Source organism: Aricia agestis, chromosome 4, assembly GCF_905147365.1.
Source record: "Aricia agestis chromosome 4, ilAriAges1.1, whole genome shotgun sequence".
Taxonomy (NCBI): Eukaryota; Metazoa; Arthropoda; class Insecta; order Lepidoptera; family Lycaenidae; genus Aricia; species Aricia agestis.
The window spans coordinates 21,629,945-21,652,690 of NC_056409.1; the positions used below are offsets into that span (position 1 = coordinate 21,629,945).

Genomic DNA, 22,746 nt, shown 5'->3' on the forward strand with positions numbered 1-22,746 from the left:
AATGTTTAACGAATCTTGCTCACTTGTGCAAGATTGAAACACGCGTATTCCACCCGCTTAGCCGTTCTATCTGATTTATTTCTGTGGATGTGACCTACAGAAGTAACCGACAACAAAATTATACTATGAATATGCTAGATACAACGGAATTTGAATGTATAAATATAATAAAAGTATTTTAAGAACTATGCACTCTACACATTCGTACGTCATAATGACCCTTACAAAGATAAAACCGACTTGTACGTAATTGAAAATGAAAATTCCGTATCTCAAAAACTACTACACCGATTTTGATGAAACTTGCACTATTCCCTAAGTTAAATAATACCTAGTACAACAAAAAAAGAATTACTTAAATCGGACTTGTATTTTGATAGAGATATGTGAACACAAACATAACAACATGCATACATACATATATGTACTTTTGAAATTTGGCACATTTGCTCAGATGCTGATATAGACTAACATAATATACTTAAACTGGGCAGTTCCAGGAATATTAATACATACAATTACGCGTCGAATTAATAACCTCCTTTTTTTGAAGTCGGTTAAAAAGTAGTCTATGAAGTAACTGTTTAGGAAAATAAAAATAAAAAATCGGCCAAGTGCGAGTTGGACACGCCCATTAAAGGTTCCGCAGCAGCAATAAGGTTTATTTTTATGAAATTAAAGGTTTTTGTTTTATTTTTTAGTTGATTTAATCAAAGTTAAATTAAGGTTTACGATTTTTGACGTATAAACAAAACTACATGCAAGAAAAAATGATATTAGAAACCTCAATATGATTTTGAAGAGCTATCCAACCTATATACCCCACACACATAGGTTAGACGAAAGGAAATGGCGATTATGGAGATTGGAGACCCCTAAAATTTTTGATATTTTTTCCATTTTTGTATCATAATCTTACTACTGTTCACAGACTAGGTACATCTATTTACCATGTGTCAATAGTATTGCTTCGGAGAAAAGGGGCTGTGACAGACAGACATGACGAATCTATAAGGGTTCCGTTTTTGCCATTTGGCTACGGAACCTTAAAATACTTCAAAAACATTTTATTATAAAATCATGTCATAAGTTAGATTTTTCCTGAAGTCAAAATTTGTTCGGGAAGCCGTCGTCGTCAACAGTTGGACAAATTGTCAATATTTTTGATTTGTCCGTCCGTCCGTTACACGTAAAGTTTTATAACTTGTGCCGGCATTTCATGAACCTTCGATGTCCCAATTTTATTGTTTCGGGTCACTTTGAAAATATTTTATTCTTGTTTGTATTGCTTTATTTTATCCCGTGGAGCTTTTACTCAAAAATAAACAAAACTCGATGCAGGGTCTACTTTTATTCGAAAACATCTAATATTGAAAGTAAAGGAATATGAGAAAGATATAAGAAAAGCAATCACGAGACCATAGCGCATAAAATAAGTGTCGTTTACGCTAAGAGACGGCGTAAACTTCTTTGTTTATGACAGGAAGCCATTTGGAGGAAACTCAGTAGACCTCTCTATTGACGGTGGTATAACTGCTGAATATGTTGCTCGGCTCGAACCTAGGCTCTACATGGAATAAGTTACAATCGACAAGCGGATAAAATATTATTATTTTGAAAAAAGATTCTGTAAAATACAATGAAACGAATTGTATGTTAAAATTAGAAAAATATAATTAACAATTAGAAACAATACTTCTATGCTAAGCTAAGAATGCACAAAACTTGTTTTAAAACTCATCATGGGCTTATTTTAAAATTCGTGTACATAATATATTCTGTAATCTGCATACATCACCATATTATAAATCATCGAAAACGCTAAGTCTCTTGCCTCGGGCCGAACTAAAACATGGAACTTTTTATTATTGAAGTATTTATATTATTTCACTTAGTCTGTTTTCACTTCCCCGAAGTTTGTGAGGTTTAATACACTTAGGCGGGACGTGTCGCGAACTTCCCCCGACTTTGTTTCAATCATTTTTTCCAAACTTTCCTCCGTTCCTTACTTTTATAGATAAAAGTATTTTATCCCTTTGATTGAATTTCGTCTCGGATTCATAGCTTTACTGTTTTATGAAATTTGGATGTTGCGTGAAACTTTCAAGAGGATTTTTTAGGAGTGATAAGTCGATAGTAGAAATAAAAACATCAAAAGTGTATGTGGAAAACAAACTTTAGCCGCGGGAAGGTATATTAAATTACACAATAATTAAATGCAAACTACACAGGCAGTGAGAAACATTGGGATAACGGTTGCGGCAGAGGGCGGAGGGCACGGAGGTGTCAGGTTACACGACTCGAACTCACCGCGACTCGACCGGATTTACATGACGAGAAACAATGTGGAGGATTGAATATTTTGGAATATATTATCTCGTTAAGAAAACTAAGATATATTAGATAGTTAAGTATTTTTTGGAGATTTCTCTGTAATAGCGATGGATGACATTTTCTTTTGAATTTCTATATAGTTACTAAGGATACAATGGAAGAAATTCAAATCATCATCATCGTAAGCATCGGATCGCAAGCAGGTATCATGTTCATAGTTGATGCTTACGAATGCACCGAATATTAACTTTTCTATGTGCAATTATTCTAAATCAATGGGTCTAGCTAATGTCACATGCAGCCATAATAGTACACCGCGGAGCGTAGACTGTCCATGCGTGACTCTACAAGACCTCAACAGAATAAAAAACACATTATCATTCTGTATAATCGATAGGAGTCCTTGACACGGAGAACGCTCGGTACTTACCAAACGATTATGAAAATTGTAATGTAAAGTCCTGACAGAAACGTGGGAACTTTGGTTTACAGAATAAATTTACTTTTCTGCTCAATTTCAGAGAGGTGCTCCTACTCTTTTCTGCAGATTTTTCAGAGAAGCACCTCTCACTTCTGGCGTATCTTTTAAAGGACTTTTAATAGGTCGTGTTTATAATAATTCGCGTCATAGTCGGAGTCACCTCAATTAACGAATGCCCGCCAACACAATAAGCAGCACATGTTTGCACAACTACCCTCGATCACGCTGACAGCCGGCCTGGAACCCGCACCGCTCACAATCGCCACATAATGGGCACACTCCAGCGGTGTTTTCCTTTGTGAGCTCCCCCCGAGCCGCTCCCCTAATGATTTTTCCTCTTATTTGTTTTCCCCAGATAATTGTTGTTTGGTTTCTTGTGAATTGCTCTCGGTTGTAAATAAGCCCTGATAACGCTTGTATATTGGCTTCTGTTTCCGAAATACAATTGTCTCTAGATACATTTTTCATCTCGATTACTTTTCCTAAGCTACGGTCAACGAGAGACAGGACAACCTGTTTATTGTTTTTCTTATCATGGAATGACCTGGCTTATGACAAGATAACGAACGAGCTTCAATCGGCTTTGGGCTGTGTGAGGTTGAACATCAACAATGAAAACTTTGCTCCGAGTCGCTAAGCCCGAAATGATTGACAAAGTCGTTCGGTAAATCATTGGTGTATAAAATTTGAATATCAATCGTAGAACGGCGGCCCTAGACGTCGCCGCGACTGCGACACGTGTTACCGAGCTTAACTGAACTTACAATTAAGCTTTAAGCTCCGGTTAATTAAACCCGGGCCGTATTGTCGCGCGAAACCCTTTAAGCCGCCCACAATGAGAGCTTTTCTGTAAAAAGCCCATTGAAGGCCGCGGACGTTTCGCCTGCACTATATTATGAATTGTTTGAAATGTAAATAGGATCCCGATTGGATTTAAATTGTGGTTTCCGCTATTGACTGCTTAATTCTATTGATCGTGATGGGGGCGAGCCGAACACTTTATTGGACGTAAAAAATATTTTACATCGCGCCCTGGAAAGCGGAGTTGGAATTAATTTTGTATAAGAAAAACAGAGATCATAAGTTAATCGGCTATACTCACAATTTAATATATTCGATGATGACATAGACGTGACTGTTGATGATGATAATAAACATAATGTGACTATGGGTCATTAAACGAAATCTTTTGTACACGACAATATTACGTGTTAGTTTATGACTACAATCAATTATATTAATAGATAGGAAGTGTTAATAAAATTCAAATGATCCAGACGTAGCTGTAATTAGGGTTCACATAGCTAGTCGGTAGTCAAGCCAGGTATTGGAAGGGAAGGAAGTCGATCAGCCATGCTAATATGCATCGTGCTACTAAATCTGGATAAGCGACATGACTATAATGATAACTGTCGTGTTCTGGATGTAATCAAATAGAGGTCTCGAATATTGTCAGAATGTAGATAAATATAGTAAAACGAAATTAGAAACAAAAGTTAATAGAGGTCTCAAATATTGATAAAATGTTGATAAAGTATATAGTAGAACGAAAGCAGAAACAAAAGTTAGTGGATCTAATTTCAGGATTTGTGTCTAGGGATATACATGTATATTGTGATATCAGTAACCAGGTATTTTATTTGCTCGTCGCTCCTCTCAAAAATACAGAAATTTCGAAATAACAATATCTTCAGAATAGATTACAACTGATACCGGGCCAATAGAAAATTGTGGACATGTTATCGCCTCAAGTGATACCTCGTTGTTCACAGATAGGATTTTTTTTTTTACCTTTTATTTATCCACATCCATTAAAGATAAGAGTTACTTGACCATGCCCAGGGACTGAATAATGTATGCCGAGGCGTTCCGTTACATTGCATGTCTAATGATGTGTGCTGACTCCGCTAGTTAATATTAATACCCTGGTTCGTCTGCGCCCAGTCTCGACGGACGGACATTTTATATAAATACTATGCTAATTAACACAATATATTGCCAATGATTCATTACATACAATTGGACACAAGATATTGTCTGGAGGTGTAGTAATGTTAAATTTGTCTATTCAGTTTGAAGTTATTTGCTGTTTGCTGTTTGGTTCCTACAAGTTCCAGCTTCTTAAAAAACCTGTGATGTTGATGATGTGTGATGTCATACTTAATAAAATTTTATAAACATCGCAAAAATTGTAATATACCACCAAACTTTTTACCTTTGGAAGAAGATAATCATATTTTATCCTTATACCTAAAGCTTATGAATTTTAGTATTTGAACAAAAACTAAGTTTGATAGAGTAGTTGGTCACGCTCAGAGGCGTCACGTACTCAGAGGTGTGAATACTGATTTCGTTATCAAATACGTATGAATAGTAATGGATCTTAACATATTTTCTGCTCCTTCATTAACGTAAATAACTCTTTGTGAAAATTCAATTATATTTCCATGTTATCTCGTCTTAAACTAAATTAATCAACACATTCTGAATCTCTTAGAAATATATTTGCCCTCGTAAACGCAATTTTTGATATAAAAATATTTTGTATAATAGAGTTACTTCTTCATAATAAATGAGTCTGGAATACTTACTTGAAATAAATAATGATGATTATTATTATTAGTTATTAAGTTCTTCTCTACTAAGGAAGTATCCTTGCTCTAGCTATGTAATTTCTGCATTATAATTTATATCCAATAATGTTTCAATTGTAATATTTAACCCCTTAGTGCGAGTAAAGAAAGTAAAAAGAGCAAAGTAATGTGCACCGGTACAGCGCCGCGGGATACCCACACGTCAATAGTTCAATACAGAACGACGTGCGCAAGCGCATAAAATGCGCAAACTATTGCTCTTTTAACGAAAGTTTAATAGTGAAGCATAAATTATAATAGAACTTCAAGCAAAATATAGATCTTAATAAGATAAACTGAGTTTTAGCGTTTAAATCTAAATCTAATAATACGCAATAGGGATGATGACAAGGTCGAAGATTAGCGAATTTTGTTAATAAAATAAAGAAATCACGGTAAAAAATAAGTGTTCCCAAAATTTCAGCTTGATAGCATTTGTATTTTTTTTGTTATGCGCCTTCAAAGTTGGATATTCAAGTCGATTTTTTTTTTCAATTAAATTTCTTAATATTTGTATACAATTCGATAACTTATGCAATTAAAAGCAACTTTTGTTATGAAACCACTTTCATAAACGCAATATTTAATATACCTGTCGAACAAAGTTGTCTCCCGATGCGTACAAACTACGAAAGACTGACGTCATACTTTCGTAGCACTTTGTATGGATCGTTTCGCGCAGGTCTTTTTTATGAGATATTTGAATTGTCATATCTTGGTGAATTTTTAAGCTATCAGAGTCATTCTTTCAACGATGTTTCTATTTTTTAAATGTCTTTCAATTACCGATAAGAATAAAAACTAGTCATCATGCCTATTAATTTAATGTTCAAGATTAAAATGTTATTCTCTCATTATTTATTCAAATATTGTGTAATCTGTAAAGAAATTAGTCTGGAATTGAACTGTACTAAATGTATCAAAGTTATTAGGTAGGTTACAATTAAATAATACATTCAAAATTGATCTAGTTTTGACAATCACACTCAACTTCTTCCAAGTGTTCATTTTTTGCTACTTATTACAAACTCTAAAATCAAAATTATCCATTGAAATAAAATAATAAAATATTCATTTCAAAATTGAATTTAATATACCCTTAACAATAATGAATGTCAAAACCGCACAAACAGCATGGCGGCGCGGCGTTAAACAAAAGCGCCAATATGTTTTCCTTCGCGCGTCCCCCCCGAAGGGTTGCGCAGGTCGGGTTACAGGCGCACAATGCCGGCCCGCCCGATCTACTCCAATACAATTACTACTGATTAGCTATTGAATTCTGACCTAATTCTTCGGATTAGATATTCGAAAGTAGCCAGCTGCCTTTGACATTTTCAACTGACTTTTTTCATGATCCTCTCCAAAGGTGCCATCTATTACATCACACAATATAATAATATATTCTAAAATATGTTTTTAAACAACATTTTTCAACAAAATATGCTTATCGTGAAGCTAAGTATTAATCATAGGTAATATTACATCATTTTCGTATACCTAACGACAGCAATAATCACGAAATGGCACAAAGTGCAAATGACACACGAGAACAAGGCTCCATATCCTATTCACTAAAATGAAAAATTGCAAATAATAAATAATCAGATTTCTACGAAGTCGTTTAAGATTTAGTATCTTAGTCACTCGCGGTCGTTTCGAGCGGGGCGTTAACTAAAATATTTAACCGAGGTTCTTTCGATTTGGTTAATCTGATAGATGAGTAGCGGTTTTTGTGTAGTAAAATAAATTACCTAAATATATAATATTAGCATATCTCAGAATTAGGATTAACTTGTCCGGAGTGACTTTGAGAATAAATGTAAAATGGCGCATTCGAGTGTAACTCTCAAACGTAAAATATGATCCGTGGGACTGTAATCCGGCAGACAGAAACGCGAGCATAAAGGCAGAAGAATTCTAGGAATCCGGTGAGTGATCCCGAGTGGACAGTTCCGCCGCGATGTGGGTAGGCTTAGAATTAATATTGTTATTTAATATGCGCGATCTTATCCGGCTGTCCGGCGCGCTCAATCAAAGTGTCCTTTACCCGCGATATCGCGCGATCTCGCGATCTCGCTGCGATTTATCACTGACCTTATCCTGCTACGATCTATATCTATTTTCATACTTCACTTTTAATCCGAGCTCAAAAAGTCTATCTTCGTTGTATCTCCGTCTACATGAGTTTGGGATGTTTTCAATAAAAATACTGATGTTACTCGAACTCAGTATGAACCTGGGAGAGCTCGAACATTTTAACTTATCTCGGTATTATCGCAAGATAAGACGGAATCAAATTCGATACCGCTGGGAACTGGGACGACCGCGGAATGCCAAAATAAACGTTTTGCACCATATGATGTAAGGCGTGTGCTTTCCCATGCGGTCGTTGACGCTAGAGGCGCCTACGGGTCGGTGACTTGCATCGCGGCATCGGCATGATCCTCACGAAGGCACTAAACTGGTGACATTATGGAAGCCGTAAGCGCCGACCTTGACTCCTAAACGGTACGCCATTGTTATTTCCAACCAGTAACTTTTATATCGCCAGTAATTAGTATACAACAGTTATTACTTTCGTAATTTATAGATCGTAATATTTTTATGTCCTCAAAACGTAGGGATCAGGGACCTCCTCAATAGTAGAAACATTTTAGTATGTAGAGTGACTTAACCGTGGAAATCTGACATTAACCTGAAATATAAATTGTTTAAAAAACAGTCGCCAACTTTTAAGCGTATCAGTAATCACCTTCGGATATTAGTTAGCTAGATTGTATTTTACAGAAGCTTTATATTTTCTGCAGCCGTCTGATCAAGAACGTGCACAAATTAATGGAAACCAATCACACGGCCCTCTCACGTCAAACGCAAAGAAATCTATTCAGAGTTTAATAAAAGAACAATGGAAGGGTTGTACAGAGTCGTTCCATATTTGAATTGTTTTGAATATGGAGCGGCGCGTGCGCAAGATTAAATTTCTGAACGCCAGGTGGAGGCTGCATGATTGTGATATTGACGAATGTTCTTTTTTCTTGTTTGTTTCTCGAGGTCTAGGGAGGTTTTTCTCCCTTTTAATCTGTGCGCTCACCTATTTGGATCAAGCCTCAATACTGGCAGATATGTAGGCGTACGTGGATAACAGAGCGAGGCATTACGACAAAAATACGCATATTAATCACCGGTCCACTTACAAAATAAATACAAATAACAAATTGTGATAGTAAGTCGCCGGGCCGGGATGAGTTGAGACGCTGCTGAGATAAACAAACGGGAAACAAAAGAAACGCTACATTAAGACGTATGACCCCGATGACACAAGTAAACTCTCATTTAGGAGGATTAATGGTAATGGAAAAGTCGGGTACCCTCCCCCCCCTCTCTCCCAGCGGGGTGGACGCTGGACGGGCCTTATCGGTGTATCTATTTGACATCATAATTTATTCGCTACTTCTAGTTTAATTTCGTTGGAATTGGTTGGAAAGTTTAGAGACGATAGGGCTAATCTTATTTTTGTGTTTTTCTCTAAATTGGTTACATGGCTCACTAATGGTGTTTTCTTTTGTGGAGATAACATTTAATTATAAGGCTTTGAGAAAGTTGATGAGGTTAGTCCTATTTATTTTATTGTTTTAAAACTATTGAGTAATTTAAACTAGACATCGCATGAAGTGCTCTCAAACTCTATTATGTAATTCTTATTAGGCGAGCTTTTGTCTGCAAAACAGTTGCAAAGAGAAGCTTACTATTTTGGATAAAAGTGGATTTAAAAATAAAAAATCTTGACAATGATGTTGATAGTGCCTAAGATTCAATAAGTGGACTTAGGGACACTTTCAACTTGGCTATACACTAACAAAAAACATTGCACCTACTTCTTCGCTGATGATAATATTGCATTAGCGAAATGACAACCAAATGATGTGTCAGAGTGTCTCAATACCATTATCCCCCGTTCCCACGACACCGGACACCTCGCGCGTGCGACCGTCGCCCGTCGCCTGTCGCCTCCCGCCTGTCGCCTCCCGCGGGACCTCATAATTGCCTGTTTCAATCCAACGAGTATTGAATTGCAAAAATCCCTGGGTTACGTGCGGGACGACGGCCTTTCTAACTATTATCAAATTATCATTGTCCTCAGGCTAGACTTATCCGATGCTAGCAGTAATGTAGATAAATAAACGGCAAAAAGTTAAATAAGAAGAAGTAAGAATAGAAACTATTTGGTAGGAACAAAATAGTGTAATAATCCAATTTTACCAAATTCTTGTTTAGATTGTGAGTTCAGATTGCGAGCCCCAAGTGATGTCAGAAATTAATGATGATGTTGATGAAATCCCTTCAGCGCAACATATGGAACTGCACGTGTTGCTCTGTTCCCACAAATATCTCTAGAACCACAAAAAACTTTCGCCCAAATGCTGCCACGCCCTTTCTACGAATCGAATCCGCGACCCAACGTACCAAATTACCGGTTTACGACCGAGCCCGCCTTCCAAACTAAACTGTTCATTATCATTATATTTATCTTAATATGACTGATGGTTTTTCTTGATGAAACATCAGCAGCATCGTAGGCGCTATCTCGTAATGCACTAGCTCTACCTGACGCCTGGTTATGAGGAGGTGCAATTAATACTTTTTCTTTAAATTGAGAACTTAGATGTACAACGGTTTTACTGATTACAAGGCTATTTTTTTAATTTCAAATTTGGAATTAAAATTAACTTGTTACCCATGTAGCCAAAATGATTAACAGATTTAGATTATAATATAATTTAAGCGTAACTCAATCTATTTATCGTTATCAAATCCAAAAACAAGTAACATACATTTATTTGAGTAAATGATTTGTGTTCAGACAAACATTGCGTGACAAACGCCTCTTATCAAAACCATAGTAAAACAACAAGAGGTGTTATTTCGTCGATCGTTAACCAAATGCTGACTGACAGAATTCGCTAACGATACCGAGCCGTATCCCCCATGGATAAACAAAATTATAACAATACAACATAAATGACACTCGCGAGCCGAGTAAGTCATTTTTGATTCTCACATATGGTGTGAACTGAACGCATTAGCGGCGCCGCTTCCTGCTACAAAAACAACTATGCATTCAATTTAAAAACCTACAATTTGGAACACATTTTACGTTCTGTTGCCAGTCATTTCGGCGACTGATAGGCTGCTTCTTGTTGTTTACCAATAAAGTGGTCGTTTACTAAATTCGTCCTGTGCGTTTTGTATTCCGCACCGAACGTAGTCACAGAAGTCATTACATTGCGAACACGTACTCGAAATTCAAATTAGGGAATGAACCTGAGATTCGTCGGCTCCCGATTGGCTAATTGAAAGTGGCGCGGCGGACATCTGTTCTAAATTCAAATTCGCCGTCTGTTCGATTTCTTTAATGATTATTGAAATCGCCAGTCGGGTTATGCACGTTCTATTTTCGATCGGAATTTCTCGGGTCGCGGCTATCATCGGGCAGTCCGATTGGCAGTGTTGCCGCAGGTAAACATGGCCGAAGACAAAATGTTTATACGCCGCGGCGCGGATAATTGGCACCTAATCAATTTGGTGTTTTTTGCGAGGGGATTAAAAACTTGGACAACGATGATCATTAAGTCGATCGCGATATTAAATTGGAGTAATTTCCTGCCGCAATAGAACACCACCGGCCGATCGTTAGCGTTCACAATCAATTTAACATTACATCGACGGTAATTAAACAGGAATTTTTCTTGTAATTAGTGAGCGAGTTAATTGTGAATATCAATCACACCTCCGAGTTTGTTAACATATTTTCATATTCATAGCGAACAAAAAATAGGCGCCGACTTTAAAGTACTTAATTGAGTTGTAAAATGTTGTAAGTATTAAAAACATTAATTTAATTCGTCAAAAGACGTAACTTTAAGTCCGAAAAAATACAAAAATGGAAATGACAAAGACCTTAGATGACAAGAATTTCAACATCGACCATTCAAAATACACAACTTAACATAAAAGCAAATATAAATTCATTATAATTATAAAGATTATAATTAATATAATGTATGTTAGACATTAAGGTATATAATATTGTATGGTATGTAATACGTAGCCTGATTTAAATAAATAAAAAAATAAAAAATAGCGCTGTCAAAATAAACTCTTCCATAGGTATACTATTTCTAAAGAATTTGCATTAAGCTCCACAGTCCATCTCCCTTTGTAGACATTCTTGAATGAAATAGAAGCGTTACTTTTATCAATATTGTTTTTGTATAATGGTGTGTGTACTTTGATTCGTGCCATTAGGTAGGCCAGGTGCGGGTAATGGTCGCCTGGCGTGCGCCTGCGCATCATTACCCACGCTCGCGAAACAATGGCCGTGGACAACGTTTACCTCAGGTGTATCGAATATTTTAGCACTACACTAGTAAGTATAGGCTGTGGAAAAAGGAACATAATGAAGGGCATAAAAATAAGCAAGTGAATTTGCAGAAAAGAACTATATAAGAATTGGAAATTGAAATGATGCGGACCCTGAAAGAATATAATATATAAGTAGATATAATATTAACTAATATACGTTTGCAAAACGTTAACGTTAACTTTTTCTACGTAGAATGTAGATAATGTTTTGATAGTTAAGTTATTTTCATCTTCCTTTTCTTTGTCAACAGAGACCTCCCTCATCGTCGTTATCGTACGGTGGTGCGGTGAACGACGACGTCAGATCCCCCGGCTCAGGCGGAACACCCGGACCCCTGAGTCAGCCCCCGCCACAGACCCTTGATGCGACGGATCCAGGTAAGCTCACAGTCCCATTTAGAAAACTAAAAGATGTTTCGAGAGCACTTCAAAATGAATAGACTGAAATTGGCCGTATTCACGTCAGAACATAATGATCGGCCAATAATAGCTGGACCGTTATTCGGAAAGGTCACGTGCCACGAAATTCTCTTTGACGGCGATAATTTTAGCTGATGAAGGTCAGGGATGATACGGCCATAGGTCGGAGTGTCGGCGGCAGCACTCCTACGCGCGTCTCGAACCCAACAATTAACATGTCCACACGCCGATCTAGATCCGACGCGATACATCCGCACCCGTCACTAGCCAATTTAAAAGTGACAGCGGCACATCGTCACGTCACCCCGTGACACCTCCCGCCGAGCCGCCCGAGAAAATTTGAGGAAAGAACTAAACGAGTTGTTGACGTTCGGAAATCAGTCAGAAGCGTCGTCGGAATCACTCGTCATTCGACAGAGACGTGTCACGTTCTGAATCTCGATCGATTGTCATGTATCCGCAGTCGGCGAATGACGGATGAGCGCGCATTGTCCCCGAGGTTATGACGTTTCGGCGCGGGCCCGGCGCGGCGCGAGCGCGCACAATAGGTATTGAAATGACGACGGGATTGTGATGCACGTATCGACATCTCGCCCGATTATCTCTCTCTATGCGCCGGGTAATTTGTGTGGGATCACAATTTGTTATTGTGACGTTCCGCGGGCTTTTTTTTAATACCAAACGTGAAAAGCGATTTCACAAAAGACGCAATCGCGGACGACTCTGACAGCTGTCAAAAATGGCCAGCGCTTTGGCGCGAAACCCCGGCGAAACGTCACTTTTTTCGCGTATCCCTAGTTTTTTCGTGGAAAAATTATGGTTTCGGCACACGTTTGTGTAATTGTTTGGTTTGTCGCCCGGTTTTGTCGGCGTGAACGCTGCAAAATGAACTAAATTGAATTTCGGCGAGGCGGTCCGGTGATCTGTAGCTGCCACGTTAAAACGCTTTTTCCATTGTGCCCTTCGGTAATTAAATTTCGCAATGAAAATATTCGGTATCGGTGACGCTAAACCGCGCCGCGCATACAGACGTACGTTCGTTGTAACGACGCCTATGAAATTTAAATGACATTCCACATTACCGTTGACAAAGGGCACAGGTATGTTCCCTGTAACGATCCCATTACAATGGCTGGCTTCAAACATTACGGCCGAATGTTTCCGAACGTTTACTTTTACATACGTTTGGAAAATGACATTAGGTATTTAATTTTTAATACATACATATTATAATGTTATTTTAGAGCTAACGAATGGTCGATTGTAGCAGACGCTATCGCTTAAATAACGTCAACGAGGAATACCGATCCCCTTCAAAACGCAAAGGATATCCTCGTTAAAAAGACACTCAACTCCTTTATCGTTGAATATATAATGTTTACGAAGCGACCGGCCCGTAAACTTATAAGCACCGAGTAAGAATCGAGTGAGATAATTAAATTCATATTAAAATTCGCGCTGAGGTGTCTGGTCCCTAAGCCGTAAAGGGCTAACTTGGCCCGTGAATTATTCAAAATTCAAAATTTCCCTATAATTCAATCACGCCGCCTCGCCGCCGTCCCGGGGGAGGGCGGATAGGGGTAGAGGGGGAGGGGGGAGGGGCGAGGGGCGATTATTTGCGAATTTAATATTAATTAAGTGACGTGCTCGCGCTGTAATTGCGTTTTTCAATTATAACTGACAATTATTATGTGATGAAATTCGGATGAGTCGAGGTGATTCGACTAATTGGCCAGCGCTTTTGTTCGGCGGACAGACGGATGGGCCAACATATCACATTATATCATTTATCTGTTCGCAAACATAGTATGGTTAACTGATTCCTATGGACCCTATGTAACATTTGATAGAACACCAAGTTGAGCTACAAATAGTCCACATTTTTTTTTTATGAAATAAGGGGGCAAGCGAGCAAACGGGTCACCTGATAGAAAGCAACTTCCGTCGCCCATGGACACTCGCAGCATCAGAAGAGCTGCAGGTGCGTTGCCGGCCTTTTAAGAGGGAATAGGGTAATAGGGGAGGGTAGGGAAGGGAATAGGGAAGGGTAGGGAAGGGAATAGGGTAAGGGATTGGGCCTCCGGTAAACTCACTCACTCGGCGAGACACAGCGCAAGCGCTGTTTCACGCCGGTTTTCTGTGAGAACCTGGTATTTCTCCGGTCGAGCCGGCCCATTCGTGCTGAAGCATGGCTCTCCCACGTATACATTCTAGTCGTACAGTTTCCAGAAGATTAGAAAATAGGAAACCCTTACCAATTAGACATGCTTACTGTAGACATTACCATATTAAAATTTTATAAGAATCAGTTAATTTCAAGTACCAAATATCGATGTTTTAGAAGTTCCAAAAAGTAGAGTCACGATAGAGTCTTGATTAATATAGGTTTAAGCATTTACTATTGGGGGCGATAAAAGAATTACTGCCGTGTTAGATCCCATTATCCCATCATATCCCCAAAAATGGGTTCAGCTGTGACCAGAATTATAAGTAGGTACCTAATGCAACAGATAATGATGTAACCAAGAGTAAGTTTTTGAAAAGGGTTTTGGTATTGTTTAGTAAGAGCTGAGCTGCATCAGTATCTTCAATAGATTTCGTTCGATTAGTAATTTTTTCCTCGTGTGGTTACTTGGTTATTACTTATTACTTTATTTAATTACGAGCTTTTGCCCGCGGCTTCGCTCGCATTAACAAGTACTATTTAAATACTATATAAACTTTCATCCCCTATTTTAACCACTTGGGGGTAGAATTGATCAAAATCCTTTCTCAGCGGATGCCTACGTCATAAGTCAAACATCAACCTGAATGCTAAATTTCAGCCCGATCCATCCAGTGGTTTGGGCTGTGCGTTGATAGATCACTATGCCAGTCAGGCAGTCAGTCACCTTTGAGTTTTATATATTTTAGATAGATTTACCCCACTCGTTTTAAATTTTAGATTTTACAAATTCCTATGATAGTTAAAACTTTAAATGCTTCTTAAACTGTTGTTTCTTAACGTTTATTACTAAGATACACATCTTCAAACGCATTAACTTTTACCGCCAAAACGCTCATAAAATTATAAATTTTTGAACAATGAGCGAAATGTCAGAAATTGGCGCAATAACAATATATTTCTGCATAAGTTATGAGTAGTAAAATATTTTATTCATAATCATAAAGTTTATTGTCTGTATTTTTGGTTTCATTGACATAGTTTTATGGTATGTGTGTTATCATTACTGTAGGTCTTGTGTATTTCTTAAATAACTTTTAAATATAACTTTAACGAAGGTGTTAATGAACATGCCAAAAAACTTTTGCATTTTTCGAGCTAAGTACTCTTTTTATAGTTATTTTTGTATTTGGACATCGTTTTAAGAAGTAGTACTGAAGATCTTATAGCTATTAATAAAAAAAGTTTTTTTCACAAAATATATTTAATTCAATTCAATTTTATTTAAAGTACTCTGTTTTTTTTTTTATTATTTTAGCTTACAATGAACCTTTATTTAACAGTTTTTTTGTTGTTTTTTTATCAGCGGCTCTAGCTTGATTTGATTAAACAAATTCATTACATTCGGACGTCACGGGTCTCAGGTCTAAGTGACGGAACGGAATCGATTCGCTCCTTCACGCCTGTCCGATTGTTTCCGGAGCGATTATCGATTTCATTACTACTACTCGACTCTATTCGAATATATTCGATCCCGCTTCTGATACCGATCGAACACGATTTCAATTTTTAATTTTATCCATCTAATCCCACATCTCCGAATGTTCTAATCTATCATTAGGTCGGTTTACTCGATTTCGGTTTTAGTTCCGAACGAATACCAGTCGAGATAAAGATCTTCATTACTGTCAATTAAGTGGAGCTTAATTTGATTACTTTCGTTAATTACACTTTCATCTCGAGGTTCCGGAAAACTCGTTTATGATAGCATTTTCGTTTGGCGTCGCCACATAAAAAGATAATCTATCACGTAGGCGCTTAGCGTTACAATCCTCGCGGGATTCCCCGGATTCCGCGGCGAACTGGGGTCGTGCTTATTAATATTTCAGGCACAAAATTGAAAATTACCCAACTAACATAACTCAGAGCTATCGTAACCAATAAAATATTAACTGGCAACGATTTCCCGCCATTTTTCACCGGCCACTCGACTTTCGGCTCACGTCCTGCACTCACTTCAATGGATGTAATCATAAAATCGCCGTAAATAATTTAGGCGGGGTGGGGTCGGGGGTCGGTTTGGGATTATTAAATTCCTTGTATCTAGTGTGTTTAATATTAGATCAGCCGGGTCGGGCGGGGCAGACCCGCGTCGCCACCGCTCCCGCGCCCGCGCCGGCCTCCGCTCCCGCCGCGGTATATGATTGGTCACTCATTTGGTAATTGAAAATGTTTGTTGCTCGAAAATATTATTTAAGGTGTATTTTATTGCCTCGCTGAAAAGGGCATCGATGTGGCTATAAATACCTACTTCCTGGAAAAAGAACCTGAGCTATAACAACATTTTGAGTATTTCTGAGCCTTTGAGGAACATAAACACAAAGTGTTCTGCCGGTGATATCATTGTCATTAATATGATATTCACACAGTCACACAGTTACTACTACTTCTTGAGTAAGTAACTGTGACAAAAATAACTTCCGCCCATGGAGCGCACGAGGGATCAGCAGAACACACTACACAGTGATTCGGCTGACTCAACCCTTTCTGTTTGTCTGCTGCACGCGGCTATTGTCAGCAATTACAAGGGGATTTGGGGACGAGATAAATACAAGAAATATTCGACAAATATTGTTTTAACTTCTAGGTCTTCTAATGATGTTAATGTTTTCAAATGTCCTGCTATTGAGCGTATTATGATAGGTTTAGTAAATCTAATATTAATTTTATAAATCAGTGATGTCATCTCAGAAGGATAATATAGAAATTGAAATTTGAAATACTGCATTTTTCGATTGATTGTTATATCTACTCTAGTATAAAACTAGATTATGAATGAGGTGGCATGTTTAGAAATCAGCCCCCATAACTTTAACACCCCAAAGAGTGCGGAACCGTCAAATTTTACTAACATCAAAAGGGTGACAATTACATTTGATGAACCCGGGACTGTCAAAATGACAAGTAATTCGTCATACGCGACAGATGCGAACGAGACAAAAAAGTACAAATCGACGGACAATTGTATGCAGGCAAGTTAAACCCTTTGTTACAATCGTATAATGTATTTTATTCTGTACGCTTAGCAGACACATTCAATGTAATTTAAATATGAAACTCCATAAAAATATGAGCACAATATTATTTTGAAACGTAAATATATTAATCGAGAATTTTGATGAAGGATCGTGAAATATAAAAATCTTGTAAGTTGTAATATTGTGTAACAAAAATAGAACTGGTAAAGCTCTTTATAGAGAAGATTTAATAGGTTAGATTGATTTAGATTATGTTGAAGTAGCAGAAGATACCAGGAATGTTAGTACTCGTATGCATAATGAGAGTATGACGCTGTCAAATGGTCATATCACCTCTCAGTGGCCGGCCTCATCAACATAATTACACAAACTCATCGGTACGAGCTACCGTGTACGTTTTAAATAATGTTTTTCAAATCGTCAAACCTAGCTAGAGCCGTCGTTGTCTAAAATCGCCTCTGGCTTGCGTATTGTCGCGGGGGTCGCGCGTACTGGTCTATCATTAGCATTTTTAAGTATGAAATGTATATTCAGGTAGCGTATTTGAAGTTGTTTGACTATTGCTGTAAAGGGCCGCAAATGTACATGATAAATCATGGTTATAGCTTCACTGTCATGCCTCCACTCCTTAATATCACTAAAAACATTACTAGTGACAATAACAGTTAATGCTTAATGCTATTCAGTAAGTAGTCGTGTAATATCATCTAATTCTACAAGGACATTATCAAAAATATCTTAAAAATCTATTCCTATATTGTCAGCTATCCATTAAATAGTCTTAGAAAATCCATCACATTCAAATTGAGCTTTGACTTTATCTGCTACTGAAACTTTTTCTTTGTTACCTTTAACGGTACCTCTGACAATATCTCATCGTCTAACTCCGAGCTAGCTTCTGTTGCGTCACTGCCGGCCACTGTTCACACAACAATGATCCTGATGGCCGTGGCAAATCTCAAACGATCTCCACTGTTCTTAACTATTTAGTTTAAGAATTACCAGCGACTATTAATATTTTACTCGAACGATAATGGCCCCTAACCACCGGTATTTAAATGTTTTATCTGTGTAATACGATTGTGCTCGCGTCGAGCGATTCCCGCTCCTATCACCGGGCGGGAGCCGATACAATCGCGTGCGACTAATCAATTCGTGAAAAATGGGAATTTTCACGCTTTTCGATCTCTTTTGTTCGTTTTAGTTAACGTCGAAACAAAAGACATTCGGGCAGACGAGCGCATGTTACGTTCCTATAGTATTTAACCTTTACGACGTACCTCTCGGATTATATACTCGGAGTAGCCGTTGAGCCCACTTCAGACCCACCTCGAAATAAAACAGTTTCAAAGCCGGGGCAGAAACTTCAAAGGAGGTTATTTTCTTAATTATGATATGATACGTGGTGAACAAAAAATACAAGAATATAACAAAATATGCTTAATGACTATTTTATTTACACTTGATAACGATCATCATACATTATGCGGATATAAAAAATTGTGTAAAACAGCAATTAATATGATTTACGGCGATAATAAAAGCCGTTTTGAGCGTCCTTCTTCGACACTAACCTACACCTTACCTAATGTTATACGAGGGCTGCTATTTATGTATCCGGAACTGGCCACTTACAAGAACAATATTTAAAAAGTAATTACAACATTTGAAAATAGAACTCTTTGGTTGAAGAATACATTTTGTTTCATGTGACTGTCAATTATTTTTCCATTGTGGCGTCATTTTGAAAATTGCGTGTCTTCATTTGCCATGGATTTAACGCGTGAACATTTTCGTGCAATGATTTACTACGATTTTCGGCGTGGGCTAAATCAACAACAGTGCTTTATTCAACTCACCGCAACTTTTGGAGATGAAGCACCATCAAAAACCACTGTTTATCACTGGTACAGTGAGTTTAATCGTGGGCGGTCTATGCTCACGGATGAAAATAAAGAAGGTCGCCCAAAAACAGCTGTTGTCCCACAAAATATAGATGCTGTGCGGGAACTAATAATGCGTGATCGTCATGTTACATATCGCGAGATAGAGGCGTCCTTAGGCATAAGTATGACGAGCATACATAAGATATTACACGAACATTTGGCTGTAAAAAAAATATGTTCGCGTTGGATTCCGCACAACTTGACAATCGATCAAAAACGGGCTCGTGTCGATTGGTGCAAAAAAATGATAAAAAAATACAACCGTGGTACGTCAAAAGCCGTTTATAATATCTACACAGGTGATGAATCTTGGATCTATGCATATGACCCCGAAACTAAACAACAGTCAACGGTGTGGGTGTTCCAAGATGAGCCGAAACCAACAAAAGTTACTCGTGCAAAAAGTACTTTGAAGCAAATGGTCGCCTGTTTTTTTGGAATTAATGGACATGTGGCTACAGTGCCATTAGAGAATCGTAAAACGGTTAATTCTGAATGGTATACGACCATTTGTTTACCAGAAGTCTTTGAAGAAATAAGAAAGGACAACCGACAACGCAGAATCATATTACATCACGACAATGCTAGCTGTCACACCTCAGCTGAAACAACTCAGTTTTTGGAGGGTCAAAAGATCGAATTGACTGGTCATCCGCCGTACAGTCCTGATTTGGCACCTAACGATTTCTTTTTATTTCCATACGCGAAGAACAAATTACGTGGTCAACGTTTTTCGAGCCGCGAAGAGGCTGTTGATGCGTTCAAAATGCAAGTTTTGGAGATACCTCAATCAGAATGGAAAAAGTGCTATGAAAATTGGTTCCAGCGTATGCAAAAGTGTGTCGATCATCGCGGCGAATATTTTGAAAAGCAATAAAACCATATTAAATGATATATGTTTGTTTCTTTTTTTAATTCCGGATACATAAATAGCAGCCCTCGTAATTAGCACGAATATTTTCTATGCAGATATTCGGGTAATGCGGTTTTCTATTGTTTCATTGTTTGCATAGACACGTAATTAAAGATTAATTGGATTTTTGGAAATCCACAAGTCCACATTCAAATAAATATTACGTCTAGGAGGTAATGCAACTGACACCTTACCTGCCACGAAGCCTTCGGAAGGTCCAGCCATTGATCCAGTAACAAGCTCTTACCAGATCAGAGATAACCGCTAATGAATGAGCATAATACAATCCAATCAGCGATCTCTTCACAAAAACTCAACGAGCTTTTGAAGCCAATAGAGGCGTCGACGCTTGACTCCGCGTGTTTACTCTAGACAATGTACCCTCTTAACAAATTAGGAGAATTGGCATCGAGTAATTTATTCATGGATATGAAGCCGCGCCCATCGGGCTGCACAATGGAGGAATTAACATTCCGGCAGGGGAGAGGAAATATTGTGATTAAACTTTTACACCAGCGGGTCAAACCTGACAGCAGCTGTCAATCCGGCCGGGGGTTGGCTGAGTGTTTTTTGTGGTCACCGTCGGGAAGGGTGCTGCTTCTAACACATAGATGGTAAACACCTTAGAAACGAAATCGTTCACATTTTTCTCATACTATATTTCTTTATTTCGCGAATAATTTGACTGTCAAAATCGTTAAATGTGACACGTTTATCACGTTCGAGACTGTCTCGCAATTATCTCGGCCGATGGTCACCCCACAATTACAGCATTAAAAGTGCACGTCCCAGTGATAATTGTATATGACGTGTGTAAATATTAATATGTGTGACTGTCAGTTTGTCCGTCACTTTTTGTTCCCCCCCGGCGCGGGCAATGAAGCGCGCTCGATAATGCGAATTACAATACGCTTAGCGAAATTATAATAAAGTGGGGTGTGACAATATAATACTGGTACTATTTTAATGCAACTTTTTAATTTTTGAAATATGCACATAATATTATATTAAACGAAGTCCATAAAATTTTGCAAATAATAATATTATAATATGATCTTAACATAAACATTTCATTGTTAGAAAATTAAAATCAAATAAAATATATTGCGAAGAAAGTATCTTGTCTCTAAAAAATCTTAATAACTGGAATACATACATACAAATTACAGCTAAATATATAAAAAATCGATAAAATTCGACACTAACGACGTATAAGTAATTAAAAATCGATTACCATTCAGTCAATAAAATCGATAACGCAGCACTAATTTATTATTATGACGTTTATAGTAATATTATCAACTATAAGTGCTTTTATTATACCTAACATAAAAATATTCTAACGCGTATTTGTTGTTCCTGGTATTAATGTGTTCTTTTTATTCCCTTTGTCCTGCGATCTGTCCTTAAGACATTGAGCTGGATTTTATGTAATTTTTTTCTTGGCGTGTATGTATCATATCCAATGACCATATTTTTGTTATTAGAGCTCTGTCAAAGCATGTCTTAAGGGGCTCGTCTTTTGAGCCTTTTGAAGGTTGCATTTGGTTCTTCGTTCATTAGATTGCTAGGTGGTTCGGATGGTATTCTATTCGTTTAGAGTATTTTGTAGGGAGTTTTTTATTTCCTCCTTTACAGACTCCAGTTTCAGGTCCATGTGGAGTTTCGCAGGGTTTTTGACTGGAACCTCTGCTGGATGTTTATGTTTGATGGAGAGGCTGTTCCCCACAGCTGGATCCCGTAGGTCCAGATAGTCTTTAGTATACTTTTATAGACGAGAAGTTTAATTTTAAGATTTAGTTTCTTTTTTCCTATCAACCATTGGAGTTTCAGGAGTTGGAGATCGAGTGCCTTTCTTTTTGTTTGGATGTGCTTTTTCCACGTCAGTCTTCGGTCCAAATATACATACAGATATCGTACGTCTTCGGATTGTGAGATTTTGATTCCATTCAGCTCGACTTCAGGACATGTTTTCGTAAGCTGAATGGAACATAGACGGATTTAGTTTCGTTATTCTTTATTTTCCAGTCTTTTAGCCATCGAGATAGTTCATCTAGACTTTTTTGAAGTTTGTCGGAAGCTCCAGCAGCTGTTTCGTCGGTTGCTAATATTGCGGTGTCGTCAGCGTATGTTCCCGCCAGGACGTGTTCTGTGTGTGCCGGTAAGCCTGATGTGTACAGCAGGTAGAGTGTTAGACCCATCACACTCCCTTGAGGTACCCCTGCCTCTATTTTGTACAAATTAGAAATGCCGTCGCCTTGAAGATCCTGGTAATAATATCTGTTAAATATTATATGTTTATACTATTAATTTTTCGTAAGTGAAAGTACAAAATATAAAAATCTTTATTCACAAACTTAAAATACAATATAATAGCAGTGTTTGAGACCCCCT

At 37.8% G+C, this 22,746-nt stretch overlaps 1 protein-coding gene across 6 annotated transcripts in view; it reads left to right on the forward strand.

The window, feature by feature from the left end:
- Positions 1-22,746, forward strand: part of LOC121725855 (homeobox protein homothorax) — a 252,442-nt gene that overhangs the window by 80,216 nt on the left and 149,480 nt on the right. For all 6 annotated transcript variants that reach the window (XM_042112983.1, XM_042112982.1, XM_042112987.1 and 3 more), the window contains exon 7: positions 12,123-12,249. In XM_042112983.1, coding sequence (XP_041968917.1) covers positions 12,123-12,249 — 127 coding nt within the window. The remainder of the gene's footprint in view (positions 1-12,122; positions 12,250-22,746) is intronic.